Source organism: Aegilops tauschii, chromosome 7 (assembly GCF_002575655.3).
Source record: "Aegilops tauschii subsp. strangulata cultivar AL8/78 chromosome 7, Aet v6.0, whole genome shotgun sequence".
Taxonomy (NCBI): Eukaryota; Viridiplantae; Streptophyta; class Magnoliopsida; order Poales; family Poaceae; genus Aegilops; species Aegilops tauschii.
In genome coordinates this window covers 154,034,195-154,051,480 of record NC_053041.3, presented here as the reverse complement: position 1 = coordinate 154,051,480, position 17,286 = coordinate 154,034,195, and the positions used below count along the sequence as shown (strand labels likewise).

The 17,286-nt window shown below is 42.3% G+C and overlaps 1 protein-coding gene across 1 annotated transcript; it reads left to right on the top strand.

Moving 5' to 3' along the window:
- Nucleotides 1–232: 232 nt before the first annotated feature.
- Nucleotides 233–3,084, top strand: LOC109783422 (NEP1-interacting protein-like 1). Its single transcript, XM_020342022.3, is given in 6 exon segments — nt 233–340; nt 342–600; nt 821–999; nt 1,298–1,381; nt 1,661–1,825; nt 2,756–3,084. Coding segments are annotated over 6 exon segments (903 nt in total). The 5' UTR covers nt 233–247; the 3' UTR covers nt 2,879–3,084.
- The last annotated feature ends 14,202 nt before the right edge of the window (nt 3,085–17,286 follow it).

Here is a 17,286-nt window from a genome sequence, read left to right as displayed (position 1 = left end):
CGCGTCGGTTTTCCTGAAGGGATGAGAAGCCGTGGCATCTCTCCACAATGTTAGAGGATACGGCTCCGGGCTGGGCAGGCCATAGCCTTGGTCGGCCCCAACGCAGCTCCGCCCTTGCACCAATGTCGGCTCAGTATTTGGGAGGTGCTTATAGAAATAAGATGTGTATGTGAGTATTTGCGATTTGTACCGTGTTAAAAAAGTCCACGAATACGTAGTAGTAATCAGCAGCACAAAAGCGTAGGAAATGGAACAGAAACACAGAAAATCTTTAAGCAACAGGCACCAGCAAGCAGCAGCCAAGTGGCGACTTGTTTCCGGGTTGCGTCACGCCTCATCCCCCCCACCCCCTCCCTTCCCGGCGAGCCACCCTCCTCCTCTATGCCCCAGCCAGCGCGCACGCCACAGCCGACGCCGTGCTAAGCTTCAGCGCGGAGGCCTCGTGGCCGTGGATCGTGATGGAGGCTGCGACAGGAGAGGCGGCCCCGCCGCGACCCTTGGCGTCGTCGGCGGCGGAGCAGGAGCGCCCCGCCCCTCCGTACCTCCCCAGGCTCGTCGCCGGCGTCCTCTCCGGTGTGCTCACCGGCCTCTTCGCGGTCGGTACGCGCCCTGGCTCCTGTGTTTGGTTGTGACGCGTTTGTCGGTGATTTCGAGCTCTCTATTGGTTGGTGGAGAAGGGATTGGGTCTCTTGGCCTTTAGCCATTTCTTGGTCCGACACGGTCAAATAATTTCGTAGCGATAGCAAATTTGATTGACTTAGCAGCCGAATTTTTTGGTTCGTGTGATCGTATTTTGATGTCGATTTGTGATTGTCCGAAGCTGGAGGCTTGACGGGGGCGGTCACCGGCGCGTTGGCTGGGAGAGCTTCGGACAGCGGCGTTCTCCGGGGAGCTGGGCTGGGGGCATTTGCTGGCGCTGTCCTGTCCATTGAGGTCCTGGAGGCTTCCCGCGCTTATTGGTGCGCCGACAGGTCAACACCGCAGAGTACATCATCCATGGTCCGTACCGTAAGAATCTTCAGCAAATCAGTCTACAAAATTTAGCAGAATATATAACGTTTTTATTTTTGCCGAATAAATGCGATTGGATAGTAACATTACTGCCGCAGCTCGTCATTTTGATGGTGCTTTAAATTAGAACAGCTGCTTGCATTTTTTTGCCTGGATTACAGAAAGTACTCTTCATTGTTTTTAAAGTGCGTTCGTTAAATATATTATATACTTCAGTCAGTAGATGACACGTTATTGATCCATCGATTGAGGATTTGGTTACAGAAAATGTTTGTTCAATTTCCAGGGGGATTTCGTGGATCAGCTCCTTCATGCTCGGTTTGTGGGAGAGCAGTACGAGCCATCAGTGTATATGTCATATCGTTGGCAGGTCAGTTGTTCTATACCCCTAACAGTGCTAATGCAGTATCCTCTGCAAGGGAAAGTTCCCAAATGATAGTTATTCTCTTCATGCTTCCTACTAATTGGATGGTTCTTGCAATTGCTCATTTTAGTGACGTTTTTTTACCTGTATGCTAACCCATTTCATAGTGTGTTTTATGTAAATTGTATGGTGAGGTCAGCTAAAATAAAATATAATTGTTATAGTGAAGTTTCTACCCTTTGCTACACACATAATTTTTCGTACTGAAGTTAAGATATTCAACAGGTTGGTATTGCAGAGTTTGGCAATGATGATCCGTATGATATCACTGGAGAAATTTCATCCGATGGGCTCTCACAGGATAACTTGAAGAAGTTGCCATACCATGTGGTGATTGATCAGAAACAAGAGCCAGCTGGTGAAAACTTGTCTTGCCCTATTTGCCTACAGGTACAAGTGTAACATTCACCATCCAATCTGTAATATATGCTGCCTTAATAGATAGTCTGGTAGGTGTATATGTTGTCTGGCTGAACGGTTCAAAATCATCTTACTTTTGATTGGTATAACGGAGGTGAGGATTATGGGAATTATTTCCAAACCATCTTATTTTTAATTTCCTTAATCTAAGTAACTCCATACGGATTTCACTGTTCAGAAGCTGGAATTATTTAGTAACATCTTATCTGGTTGGACTATTTGAAATAATCTTATTTGGTATGCGATAATGTGCTTTTTGAAGGTGGGTAATCATAGGAATTCTCAAAATTTAAAACTTAGTAGATAACCACACAATACTTGGTCGAATTTGTACCTGGAGTTTCTCTTCCTTGCTTAATTTTTGTTTTACCCAGACCTGTGTTATTTCTAAATATTTAGCAAATTTGTTGACCAGCTCTCGGGAGCAAATTAGTTAGTAACATGAATAACACCAGCGCGCCCTAGCCATGTTGCTGTAGGCTCCACTTGTCGCCCTCACGTTATATGTTATTTTCCAAATTGATATGTCTTTTCAGTGTAAGTAAGCAAATTTTGTCTCTGCTTTCTTTGAAATTGTGAGTTGATTAATGAATGCATGGGAGTTTAATATGTACTATCATTTATATATGATGACACAATTTCGATATTTGAACTGTCCGGATATGTAGGGTGTATTTTAATTGGTTAAAACAAGGTTTTGATCAACAATTACTCCTTTAATATGTAATGTTTATGTGGTACCAAATGTCGGAATCACAATTGTTAGTACTTTGTATATGAATCCAGTGAAATTTGTTTTAACCAATCAAAATACACCCTTAATATCACCTATGTATCTGGACGGAGGAGTCCGTATTTGAACTTTGTTTCTTACGCCCGGACACTCTGTTCTTGTCCTAGGATATCGTGACGGGAGAGATGGCGAGGAGGCTGCCGAAGTGTTGTCACACCTTCCATCAGCCCTGTGTGGACAAATGGCTCATTGGCCATGGTTCGTGCCCTGTTTGTAGGCAAGATGTGTAATATATGATGTCTTGTTTGTGCTATCTTCTTAGAGTGTAGGTAACACGGCTGTGTAAAATGCTTGTTCTCATGGTACATAGAAAGGTAAATAGCAGTATAAATCAAGCCATGCATGTGTTTCTACATTGAAAATAAAACGGCGATGTACATAAGATATTCCGAGGATCATTCTTTTTCCACTCAGTTGAGATGTCTAAGTGACCTAAGTTTGACCTGCCTCTGATGCATAAATAACCAGTACTATCTCTGCCGCTCCAGGCCATGGTTCTGTCTGTTTTGCATTGGGAATCTGGGATATTTCCCCCATTGCTACCAACAGCTACGAGATGGTCTTGGTTGCCCTTATGAATGATTTTACACAAAAAATATCAATGATTTAGGCCTCTTTATCTGCTTCTTGCTGTCATGAGAACTGGTTGTGGGATAATTTTGAAATAGTTGGCATTTTGGACAGAGTTTAGTTGGATTCACATACAAAGATTGAACCCAAACAACTAAGTCAAAGTGGGTTGATTATGGAGGTTAACGTATTGATTTAAATGCTTCTGTCAAATCTGATCTCCTGCGGTGCAAAAAAATGACTATTGTCTTCCTGTTGTTGCCTTAACTAGCACAGTGGCCCTCGCAAATGTGAGGGAATCATCTTTGCCATCAGACCAGTAGATGAGCATTCGACCCCTAAAAAAAAGAGTAGATGAGTGTTCGATCAAAAAGTTCTGGAGCGTTGGATGCATTCTTGAAACAGCGTTCACACCCCCTTGGCAGTTGAAACGAGTTTCCTTTATTCCATCTCTGGCAATTTTCTAAACAAACTTCCTCCATTCGTGTTGGTTCCATATATGAGGTTCCTACAATCACAAATATTTCTGTGTACACGCGATGCTTCCTTTCTTTGTATACTTGTCCATCATATGAAAAATGCTTTCAACACTATAAGATATGCTTCATAATTAATCACATTTTTCTCCACACACTATCACGATTCATTTTGTGCCATATACATCGTTCATAATTAATGCAACTCATATTAACAAATTAAAGTGTGCTCCTATTAAAATCAATATCTCTCATAGTTGATTACTACTTATTCAAGATCCACGACTCACTTATTACACTATTGATGTGACATTACTAATAGAGTAGCAACGAGACTAGTAGGTCAACATACCAATCATATCTCCATATGACTCTTCATCTTTCAATGTGTGTGTTCCGAGATCAAAACGTTCTTGCTCTCCCGTCAAGACAACCAAGTGTACATGCAGCATGAATTGTTCATGCCCGTCTTATACACTACACATCTATAATACCCATATGACATTGTGTATTTGAAGGAACATGTATTTTTAGAAGGTGCTATAGTTGGATGGACACTATCAACTTGATATTTTTAAGTGAGAAGATCACCCTAAAAAATATGTCTACTGCAAATCAAACAAGTTGCATAAAAAGGGATTAACATCATAGGAAATTAATAATTTAGTGACATGGTATAACGCTACCCGCAAAAAAGACATAGTATAATCCCTTCTATTGAAGTAGTCAGTGTCGTCTTTGCGCAGTCGATTTTGCTAATTACCGTGGCTTCTATGGTTAAGTTGGCAAAATTTTAATTTTCAACTAACACATTAAGCATGACGGTTCACATCATTGTTTTAACATGAGGGGTGTCATAGGATATACCCAAGACCAAACTTTGTCATTACATGTGAACCCCGTATTTATCAAATCTACAAACCTTCTTCACCGCAAAATTTATCTTTCTCAACTATGGTTGAACCCGAAGAATCTGAAGCATAACATCGGTTAGTGATCAACATACTCAGAAGCAGCATAAAAGCACCTCAGAAAGCCAGACCTTTGTAACAAAGTTCCTCCATACTTTTGAGGTCAAAACTTCGCAATTAGAAGGGTTACCCGAAGGAAAAACAATTTAGATGAGAAGGACTAAGCATAACTTTCGATGAAAGTGACGATAATCCTCCTAGTATAGTAATAGAGAAACTTCACGATAACAATGGTAGCACAGAATAAAGACAACACGAACAACATGGATGATAGATTATGAATGAAGACTAAACAAGAACTACATGCACGTTAATGAGAGATGTTCATCAGAGCACAACTCAGCTGGATGACAAAGTAACACCAAATGATTATCAGACGAGGATACAAGCAAACAACTTTGAGCACGACAAACTAAAATACACTAAACAGTATAGCCATGCAATAGATAATAAATGGTACAGATAAATGATCAGAGATATGTATCGGGACGCAGAGCACTGAAGATAAACTACTGAAAGTATTGCAGTCGAGTAGAATGAACGAGTGGTGCTCAATGGCGACAGATGATTTGGTAGACCAGTTCACTCTTCTGCAAAAGAGTTACGTCTATTTGGAGGGACTTGTGATTGAACACATGAGAAAGCCTCCCTCCGTCCTATTCTCCTTCAATGCGAAGCTGATCAGACTTCTGTTGAATTCACTCGGGGTAGATGCTTATCGGTGATCTCCGAACCTTCAACAGACTTCTTCGCTAAGCATAATTACTCTTGGTTGCTGAAGACTTTGCTTGGTGAAGATAATTACTCTTCGACACTTAAGCCGACACCTATCTGTCTAGAGAGTGTGCAGCTCTCAAGAGTAATACGTACAAGAACTCTCAACTCAGATATACTATAATGCTCAATCACTAAGTTTCGGCTCTTAATTTTCTCTCAATGTATCTTAAACTCGAATCTCTCGAGAGGGGTGCTCAATTAATCTTCTCAGAATCTCAAACGGAGCAGCAAATGAAAAATTTGGAGCGGGGTGGCTACTTATAGCCGTAACCTTCCCTGATGGGAAATGATCATTTAGGACATGCAGTCCAGCCAATGGCCAAATGACACGTTAACCAATGGTTAAAATTTTGAGCACATCACAACTTTACTTGAGGAACAAGTAAATTTGACTCCTTGGTCTCAAACATGTCTCTCGCAATCCATAAGAACAACGACTCTGACTGGCAAGTACAATTTCTGAGCTCAAAGAGATTTTACTCAGTCTTCAATAGGTTTTTGCTAAGCATCACAACAGACTTAAGTCTCGAATACCTATACCACTCTTAATAGTACGGTGCCCCTATGACTCAGATAAAAGAAAGAAGAACAACGAAGCAAATACTACGTCTTTGCTTCACCTTCAAACTTCTCGACTGCAGTCATTCTTTTTCAGGCACAACGAATGAAAATTGCTTTGCGTCAACAATATTTTAAGAGGTTAATTCCTTCACACAAGCTTCTCAGTATAGATTCTTCTTGAAACATATATCTATCTTCTCTACAACGCAGATGTTTCCCGGTGACGTTCTTCAAACTTCTTGTCAGAATGTAACATTCTTCTCTATACGCCAAGGACTATTTTCACACTGTGTGCACTAGCAAACAAATCAGGCCCTTACTGTTTCTGTCAACAATCTCCAAAACCCAAGGGGGAAAGTCATTGCACCAACGAACACTATGAACATGGCGGGTAACGATCAAACTCACCAAATAGCATAGCAGAAGATGGAGTGAAGAAGCTAGTGTAGCACAACGATTCCCACAACTAGGTTGTACCTCCCAGCCGGAATAGGAATCACCCTGAGGCCAAGCGCCAGGACGTTTCGGCTATTGTCCGTCTTAGTAGCACCCCGAACCAACCTAGCCACTAGGACCTAGACAGTATGGCCACAAACAATCCGTCTGCATGTCTTTTCCCCCATTGATTGTGTTGACTTAGGTTTTTCTCGTGGCATTTTCGTTGTGGAATAAACAGAGATTAGGCATTGAAATGTGTGAAGATGGACTCAGCAAATTCTTCACAACCCTTTGATTCCCTCGTAATAGTGTGCGGTCCCTATCACTCAAGAAAAAAAGCTACTCTTTATCTTTGTTTGCTGCACACGGCTTGACCCTAGTCATTTTGGTGGGTTGATGGTCCACAATATAGCAATGCAAATGAGACTAAATCATGTACTCCCTCCGTAAACTAATATAAGAGCGTTTACATAACTACTTTAGTGATCTAAATGCTCTTATATTAGTTTACGGAGGGAGTAGATTCATGCTACTTGTGAGATGCGTTGTGATTTCCTCGAAGAGGAGAGGACGAAGCAATACAATACAGATAAGTATTTCCCTTAGTTAAGAACCAAGGTTATCAATCCAGTAGAAGAACCACACAAAACCTCGTTAGCAGCACCTGCATACACAAAATCAAATACTTGCACCCAACGCAAACAAGGGGGTTGTCAATCCGCTCGGTGGTTATTTGCAAGGATTAAATCTTGTAGTGGTAGATAGATAAATAAATTGCAAAAATAAAATAAAATAAAATAAATTGCAGAAAGGTATTTTTGTGTTTTTATATATGATAAAAGCATACCCGCGGGACCATAGATTCACTAGAGGCTTCTCTCTCGAGCACATAACATAGTCGGTGAACAAATTACTGTTGGGCAATTGATAGAAAAGCGCATAGTTTATGACGATATTCAAGGCAATGATCATGTATATAGGCATCACGTCTGAGACAAGTAGACCGACTCTTGTCTGCATCTACTACTATTACTCCACCAATCAACCGCTATCCAGCATGCATCTATGGTATTAAGTTTAAAACAGAGTAATGCCTTAAGCAAGATGACATGATGTAGACAAAGTAAACCCAATCAATATGAATAAACCCCATTGTTTTATCTTTAAAGGTAACAATACAAATACATGTCTTGTCACTTTCAGTCACCGGGATATAGAGCACCGCAAGATTGAACCCATCACAAACCACCTCTCCCTGAAAGTGCGTTAAGTTGACTAGAGGGGGGGGGTGAATAGGCGATTTTTATGAATTCTTCACTAAGGAATTTCAAGGTGAGGAAATTCCTAAGCGAAGAACTACTTGCAACGGAATAAGTACTCAGATGCAGACATAACATAACATAAGCGCAGTCATCATGATGAAATGAAAATAAACACAGAGTACAGAAAGCGTAAGCACAGGATAAACAGGATGAAGACAAACAAACTGAAGAAATTGAACTGAGGAAATTGAGAAAGTCTTCAGTCAAAGTCTTCAAACAGATATGAACAAGCACACAACACTGTAATGTGGAATTGGAAGGGTTGAGGAAATAGAACCAGTAGGCTAGGTGAAGACAGTGATTTGGTAGACCAGTTCCAACTGCTGTGACAGTTGTACGTCTGGTTGGAGCGGCTAGGTATTTAAACCTGAGGACACACAGTCCCGGACACACAGTCCTCACCGTATTCTCCTTGAGCTAAGGTCACATAGACCTCGCCCAGTCACTCGTGGTAAGTCTTCAGGCGACTTCCAAACCTTCACAAACTCGGTCACTCGGCGATCCACAGTTTCCTCTTGGATGCTCTAGACCATGACGCCTAACCGTCTGGAAGATGCATAGTCTTCAAAGGTAACAAGCGTCGGATCCACACAGGAACAATTTCTTCAGTGATGCTCAATCACTTTGGGTTTGTAGGTGTTTGGGTTTGGGTTTTCCTCACTTGATGATTTTCGCTCAAAGTCCTCGGAGGATGAGATGCTCTCAATGACAAGTGTCAATTTCTTTCGGAGCGGCCAACCAGCTAGTGGTTGTAGGGGGCGGCTATTTATAGCCTAGGGAGCAGCCCGACATGATAAGACATAAATGCCCTTCAATTATATGACCATTAGGTGGAGAAGATATTTTGGGACAGCTGGCGCATAGCACAACAACGGTCGGAAATTTGAGGTACAAATTCCTCAGGACTATCATGTTCCTCACTTGTAGGCAATCCGCACTGGCGAATTCCTAACTCCTCAGTCAGAACAAATTCCTCAAAGACCAGAAGAACTTCGTCTCTATCACTGAAGAAATTGACTGAGCTGTATGAGATTTCCAATGGCTTCACTCGAAGGGATTGGTAGGTGTAGGATTTTGAGATGAGCATCACTTGGAAATTTTTCCTTAGTTTTTTCTCGACCCCCTTTAACAGTACGGTGTTTCCTATGACTCAAGAAAGAGAAAATAAAACTACGAAAACAAAAGTCTTCACGCTTCATGTTCCTCGCATGAATACCAAGTCTTCAGGGTCACACCAATTTCTTCACTTTCAAAGTCTTCAGAAAGTCTTCAGAAATCCAAAGTCTTCAGTTGAACACATTCATTTTTAGGGGTCGACTTTCTCTGTAAATATCAAACTCCGCATAGACTTATATACCTGTGTACACTCACAAACGCATCAGTCCCTTAACCTATAAGTCTTCAATACACCAAAATCACTAAGGGGCACTAGATGCACTTACAATCTCCCCCTTCTTGGTGATTGATGACAATATAGGTTAAGTTTTCAACGGGGATAAAACAGGTGAAGTGTAAATACTGATATTGAGGAATTTGATTGCAAGATATAGAAGAACCCCCCTGAAGACGTGCATAGTGAGGAATTTGCTTTTGAAGCAATGCACATTTGAAGAGTAGAATCATGGAGATCTCCCCCTATATCTTGTAATTCATACACGCATTTAACATATGATATGAAGAATTTGAAATGCATGATGAAATATGGTGACTGATGTAATTCAGCATGCGTGCATTAACATAACTGAGGAAATAGCATGCAGAAAAACATAGCAAAAGTACCCGACCACAATCGGGTTTAAGTTTACAACTCGATCCAACAAAGTCTTCAAAAGAACGAGAGTTGTAACCTAGAAAGAAAACACCCATATAGAGAGACCCGCTTGAAGACTAACTCAAATTTCTTCCCCTTTGTATCAAATGACCAAAAGGGACGAAAAGTGAGGACTAACGCCCCTGAAGAATATCACGAAGACGATGGAGGAGCGCCAGCGTTGTCGGGGTCGGTTGTTGAAGTAGGGCCTGCCGCAGTGTCGTCCAAATCTTCATGCTCATCAGTCTCGCGTGATGAACAATATGAGCTGGCCACCAAGGAGGGAACTTTGACTTTCTTGAATTTCTTCAATGGTGGCTGAGACCAGTCAAAGTCCTGCTTGAAGCCCATCTGCTTGAGATCTTCTTCACCATAAAGATGAGACAGAACATCCCAGGTGCGATTGAATACTTCATGGAGGTAGTAGTGGTTCTTCTTCACTAAATTGTGTGTAGCAGTCATGTTGTGAAGAATTGAACCAAACTGACGCTTGACCCATTTGTGGTTGTGATCGACCTTCTGATGAAGACTGAGGAGAAGCTCACGATCAGTCATGACCCTTGGAGCCGTGCCTTGAGGATTTTGCTTTGAGGCATTTGTTGGGGAACGTAGTAATTTCAAAAAATTTCCTACGCACACACAGGATCATGGTGATGCATAGCAACGAGAGGGGAGAGTGTGTCCACGTACCCTCGTAGACTGAAAGCGGAAGCGCTAGCACAACGCGGTTGATGTAGTCGTATGTCTTCACGATCCGACCGATCCAAGTACCGAACGTACGGCACCTCCGAGTTCAGCACACGTTCAGCTCGATGACGTCCCGCGAACTCTGATCCAGTAGAGCTTCACGGGAGAGTTCCGTCAGCACGACAGCATGGTGACGGTGATGATGATGCTACCGACGCAGGGCTTCACCTAAGCACCGCTACGATATGATCGAGGTGGAATATGGTGGAGGGGGCACCACACATGGCTAAGAGATCAAGAGATCAATTGTTGTGTCTCCAAGGGGTGCGCCCCTCCCCGTATATAAAGGAGTGGAGGAGGGGGAGGGGGCCGGCCACCCTAGGGGCGCACCATGAGGAGTCCTACTCCCACCGGGAGTAGGACTCCCCCCTTCCAAGTGGGAGTAGGAGAGGAGAGGGAAGGAGAGAGAGGGGGAAAGGAAAGGGGGCGCCGCCCCCCCTCCTTGTCCAATTCGGACTTGGGGGGAAGGGGGCGCGCGGCTGCCCTTGGCCGCCCCTCCTCTTCTCCACTAGGGCCCAATAGGCCCATTAGTCTCCCCGTGGGGTTCCGGTAACCCCCCGGTACTCCGGTATGTGTCCGAAACTCCCCGAAACCATTCCGGTGTCCGAACATAGTCGTCCAATATATCAATCTTTATGTCCCGACCATTTCGAGACTCCTCGTCATGTCCGTGATCATATGCGGGACTCCGAACAAGCTTCGGTACATCAAAACACAAAACTCATAATACCGATCCTCATCTAACTTTAAGCGTGCGGACCCTACGGGTTCGAGAACTATGTAGACATGACCGAGACACGTCTCCGGTCAATAACCAATAGCGGAACCTGGATGCTCATATTGGCCCCTACATATTCTACGAAGATCTTTATCGGTCAAACCGCATAACAACATACGTTGTTCCCTTTGTCATCGGTATGTTACTTGCCCGAGATTCGATCGTCGGTATCTCAATACCTAGTTCAATCTCGTTACCGGCAAGTCTCTTTACTCGTTCTGTAATACATCATCTCGCAACTAACTCATTAGTCACAATGCTTGCAAGGCTTATAGTGATGTGCATTACTGAGAGGGCCCAGAGATACCTCTCCGACAATCGGAGTGACAAATCCTAATCTCGAAATACGCCAACTCAACAAGTACCTTCGGAGACACCTATAGAGCACCTTTATAATCACCCAGTTACGTTGTGACGTTTGGTAGCACACAGAGTGTTCCTTCGGTAAACGGGAGTTGCATAATCTCATAGTCATAGGAACATGTATAAGTCATGAAGAAAGCAATAGCAACATACTAAATGATCAAGTGCTAAGCTAGCGGAATGGGTCAAGTCAATCACATCATTCTCCTAATGATGTGATCCCATTAATCAAATGACAACTCATGTCTATGGCTAGGAAACTTAACCATCTTTGATTCAACGAGCTAGTCAAGTAGAGGCATACTAGTGACACTCTGTTTTGTCTATGTATTCACACATGTATCAAGTTTCCGGTTAATACAATTCTAGCATGAATAATAAACATTTATCATGAAATAAGGAAATAAATAATTACTTTATTATTGCCTCTAGGGCATATTTCCTTTAGTCTCCCACTTGCACTAGAGTCAATAATCCATAGTTCACATCTTTGTGTGGCTAACACCCATAGTTCACATCGACATGTGACCAACACCCAAAGGGTTTACTAGAGTTAGCAATCTTGTTCACATCGCTATGTGATTAACACCCAAAGAGTACTAAGGTGTGATCATGTTTTGCTTGTGAGATAATTTTAGTCAACGGGTCTGTCACATTCAGATCCATAAGTATTTTGCAAATTTCTATGTCTACAATGCTCTGTAAGGAGCTACTCTAGCTAATAGCTCCCACTTTCAATATGTATCTAGACCGAGACTTAGAGTCATCCAGATCGATGTAAAAGCTTGCATCGACGTAACTCTTACGACGAACTCTTTATCACCTCCATAACCGAGAAATATATCCTTATTCCACTAAGGATAATTTTGACCGATGTCCAGTGATCTACTCCTAGATCATTACTGTACCCTCTTGCCAAACTCATGGTGAGGTACACAATAGGTCTGGAACACAGCATAACATACTTTATAGAACCTATGACTGCGGCATAGGGAATGACTTTCATTCTCTTTTATATTTTCTGCCGTGGTCTGTTTTTGAGTCTTTACTCAACTTTACACCTTGCGACACAGTCAAGAACTCCTTCTTTAACTGTTCCAATTTGAACTACTTCAAAAACTTGTCAAGGTATGTACTCATTGAAAAAACTTATCAAGTGTCTTGATCTATCTCTATAGATCTTGATGCTCAAGATGTAAGCAGCTTCACCGAGGTCTTTCTTTGAAAAACTCCTTTCAAATACCCCTTTATGCTTTCCAGAAAATTCTACATTATTTCTGATCAACATTATGTCATTCACATATATTTATCAGAAATGCTGTAGTGCTCCCACTCACTTTGTTGTAAATACATGCTTTACCGTAAGTCTGTATAAAACTATATGCTTTTATCAACTCATCAAAGCGTATATTCCAACTCCGAGATGCTTGCACCAGTCCATAGATGGATCGCTGGAGCTTGCACATTTTGTTAGCACCTTTAGGATCGACAAAACCTTCTGGTTGCATCATATACAACTCTTCTTTAAGAAATTCATTAAGGAATGTAGTTTTGACATCCATTTGCTAGATTTCATAAAATGTGGCAATTTGCTAACATGATTCAGACAGACTTAAGCATCGCTACGAGTGAGAAAATCTCATCGTAGTCAACACCTTGAACTTTGTCAAAACCATTTTCGACAAGTCTATCTTTGTAGATAGTAACACTACTATCAGCGTCCGTCTTCCTCTTGAAGATCCATTTAGTTTCTATGGCTTGCCGATCATCGGGCAAGTCAACCAAAGTCCACACTTTGTTCTCATACATGGATCCTATCTCAGATTTCATGGCCTCAAACCATTTCGCGGAATCTGGGCTCATCATTGCTTCCTCATAGCTCGCAGGTTCATCATGGTCAAGTAACATGACCTCCAGAACAGGATTACTATACCACTCTGGTGCGGACCATACTCTGGTTGACCTATGAGGTTTGGTAGTAACTTGATCTGAAGTTTCATGATCATCATCATTAATCTTCCTCACTAATTGGTGTAGGCATCACTGGAACTGATTTCTGTGATGAACTATTTTGCAATTCGGGAGAAGGTACAATTACCTCATCAAGTTCTACTTTCCTCCCACTCACTTCTTTCGAGAGAAGCTCCTTCTCTAGAAAGGATCCATTCTTAGCAATGAATATTTTTGCCTTCGGATCTGTGATTAGAAGGTGTACCCAACAGTCTCCTTTGGGTATCCTATGAAGACGCATTTCTCTGATTTGGGTTCGAGCTTATTTGGTTGAAACCTTTTCACATAAGCATTGCAACTCCAAACTTTAAGAAATGACAGCTTAGGTTTATTGCTAAACCATAGTTCATACGGTGTTGTCTCAACGGATTTAGATGGTGCCCTATTTAACGTGAATGCAGTTGTCTCTAATGCATAATCCCAAAATGATAGTGGTAAATCGGTAAGAGACATCATAAATCGCACCATATCTAATAAAGTACAGTTATGACGTTCGGACACACCATTACACTGTGGTGTTCCAGGTGGCGTGAGTAGTGAAACTATTTCACATTGTTTTAACTGAAGGCCAAACTCGCAACTCAAATATTTTACCTCTGCGATCATACCGGAGAAACTTTTATTTTCTTGTTACGATGATTCTCCACTTCACTCTGAAATTCTTTGAACTTTTCAAATGTTTCAAACTTATATTTCATCAAGTAGATATACCCATATCTGCTCAAATCATCTTGTGAAGGTTAGACAATAACGATACCCGCCGCGAGCCTTAACACTCATCGGACAGCATACATCAGTATGTATTATTTCCAATAAGTTAGTTGCTTGCTCCATTGTTCCGGAGAACGGAGTCTTAGTCATCTTGCCCATGAGGCATGGTTCGCAAGCATCAAGTGATTCATAATCAAGTGATTCCAAAAGCCCATCAGCATGGAGTTTCTTCATGCGCTTTACACCAATATGACCTAAACGGCAGTGCCACAAATAAGTTGCACTATCATTATTAACTTTGCATCTTTTGGCTTCAATATTATGAATATGTGTATTACTACGATCGAGATTCAATAAACCATTCACATTGGGTGTATGACCATTGAAGGTTTTATTCATGTAAACAGAACAACAATTATTCTCTGACTTTAAATGAATATCCATATTGCAATAAACATGATCAAATCATATTCATGCTTAACGCAAACACGAAATAACATTTATTTAGGTTCAACATTAATCCCGAAAGTATAGGGAGTGTGCGATGATGATCATATCAATCTTGGAACTACTTCCAACACACATCGTCACCTCGCCCTTAACTAGTTTCTGTTCATTCTGCAACTCCCGTTTCGAGTTACTACTCTTAGCAACTGAACCAGTATCAAATGCCGAGGGGTTGCTATAAACACTAGTAAAGTACACATCAATAACATGTATATCCAATATACCTTTGTTCACTTTGCCATCCTTCTTATCAGCCAAATACTTGGGGCAGTTGCGCTTCCAGTGACCAGTCCCTTTGCAGTAGAAGCACTTAGTCTCAGGCTTAGGTCCAGACTGGTGGTCTTGTTAACCATCAACACTTGATGCTCTTTCTTGATTTCTACCTTCGTCGATTTCAGCATCGCGAAGAGCTCGGGAATTACTTTCGTTATCCCTTGCATATTATAGTTCATCACGAAGTTCTAGTAACTTGGAGATGGTGACTAGAGAATTCTGTCAATCACTATTTTATCTGGAAGATTAACTCCCACTTGATTCAAGTGATTGTAGTACCCAGACAATCTGAGCACATGCTCACTGCTTGAGCTATTCTCCTCCATATTTTAGCTATAGAACTTGTTGGAGACTTCATATCTCTCAACTAGGGTATTTGCTTGAAATATTAACTTCAACTCCTGGAACATCTCATATGGTCCATGACGTTCAAAACGTCTTTGAAGTCCCGATTCTAAGCCGTTAAGCATGGTGCAGTAAACTATCAAGTAGTCATCATATTGAGCTAGCCAAACGTTCATAACGTCTGCATCTGCTCCTGCAATAGGTCTGTCACCTAGCGGTGCATCAAGGACATAATTCTTCTGTGCAGCAATGAGGATAAACCTCAGATCACGGACCCAGTCCGCATCATTGCTACTATCATCTTTCAACTTAGTTTTCTCTAGGAACACATATAAAACATAGGGAAGCAACAACGCGAGCTATTGATTACTTAAGAACTCCCACTTAGATAGACATCCCTCTAATCATCTAAGTGATCATGTGATCCAAATCAACTAAACCATGTCCGATCATCACGTGAGATGGAGTAGTTTTCAATGGTGAACATCACTATGTTGATCATATCTACTATATGATTCACGCTCGACCTTTCGGTCTCAGTGTTCCGAGGCCATATCTGCGTATGCTAGGCTCGTCAAGTTTAACCCGAGTATTCTGCGTGTGCAAAACTGGCTTGCACCCGTTGTAGATGAACTTAGAGCTTATCACACCCGATCATCACGTGGTGTCTCGGCACGACAAACTTTGGCAACGGTGCATACTCAGGGAGAACACTTTTATCATGAAATTTAGTGATAGATCATCTTATAATGCTACCGTCAATCAAAGCAAAATAAGATGCATAAAGGATAAACATCACATGCAATCAATATAAGTGATATGATATGGTCATCATCATCTTGTGCTTGTGATCTCCATCTCCGAAGCACCGTCATTATCACCATCGTCACCGGCGCGACACCTTGATCTCCATCGTAGCATCGTTGTCGTCTCGCCAACTATTGCTTCTACGACTATCACTACCGCTTAGTGATAAAGTAAAGCATTACAGGGCGATTGCATTGCATACAATAAAGTGACAACCATATGGCTCCTGCCAGTTGCCGATAACTCTGTTACAAAACATCATCTCATACAATAAAATATAGCATCATGCCTTGACCATATCACATCACAACATGCCCTGCAAAAACAATTTAGACGTCCTCTACTTTGTTGTTGCAAGTTTTACGTGGCTGCTACGGGCTGAGCAAGAACCGTTCTTACCTACGCATCAAAACCACAATGATAGTTTGTCAAGTTAGTGCTGTTTTAACCTTCTCAAGGACCGGGCGTAGCCACACTCGGTTCAACTAAAGTTGGAGAAACTGACACCCGCCAGCCACCTGTGTGAAAAGCACGTCGGTAGAACCAGTCTCGCGTAAGCGTACGCGTAATGTCGGTCCGGGCCGCTTTATCCAACAATACCGCCGAACCAAAGTATGACATGCTGGTAAGCAGTATGACTTGTATCGCCCACAACTCACTTGTGTTCTACTCGTGCATATAACATCTACGCATAAACCTAGCTCGGATGCCACTATTGGGGAACGTAGTAATTTCAAAAAATTTCCTATGCACACACAGGATCATGGTTATGCATAGCAACGAGAGGGGAGAGTGTGTCCACGTACCCTCGTAGACCGAAAGCGGAAGCGTTAGCACAACACGGTTGATGTAGTCGTACGTCTTCATGATCCGACCGATCCAAGTACCGAACGTACGGCACCTCCGAGTTCAGCACACGTCCGGCTCGATGACGTCCCGCGAACTCCGATCCAGCAGAGCTTCAGGGGAGAGTTCCGTCAGCACGACGGCATGGTGACGGTGATGATGATGCTACCGACGCAGGGCTTCGCCTAAGCACCACTACGATATGATCGAGGTGGAATATGGTGGAGGGGGGCACCGCACACGGCTAAGACATCAAGAGATCAATTGTTGTGTCTCCAAGGGGTGCCCCCCTCCCCGTATATAAAGGAGTGGAGGAGGGGGAGGGG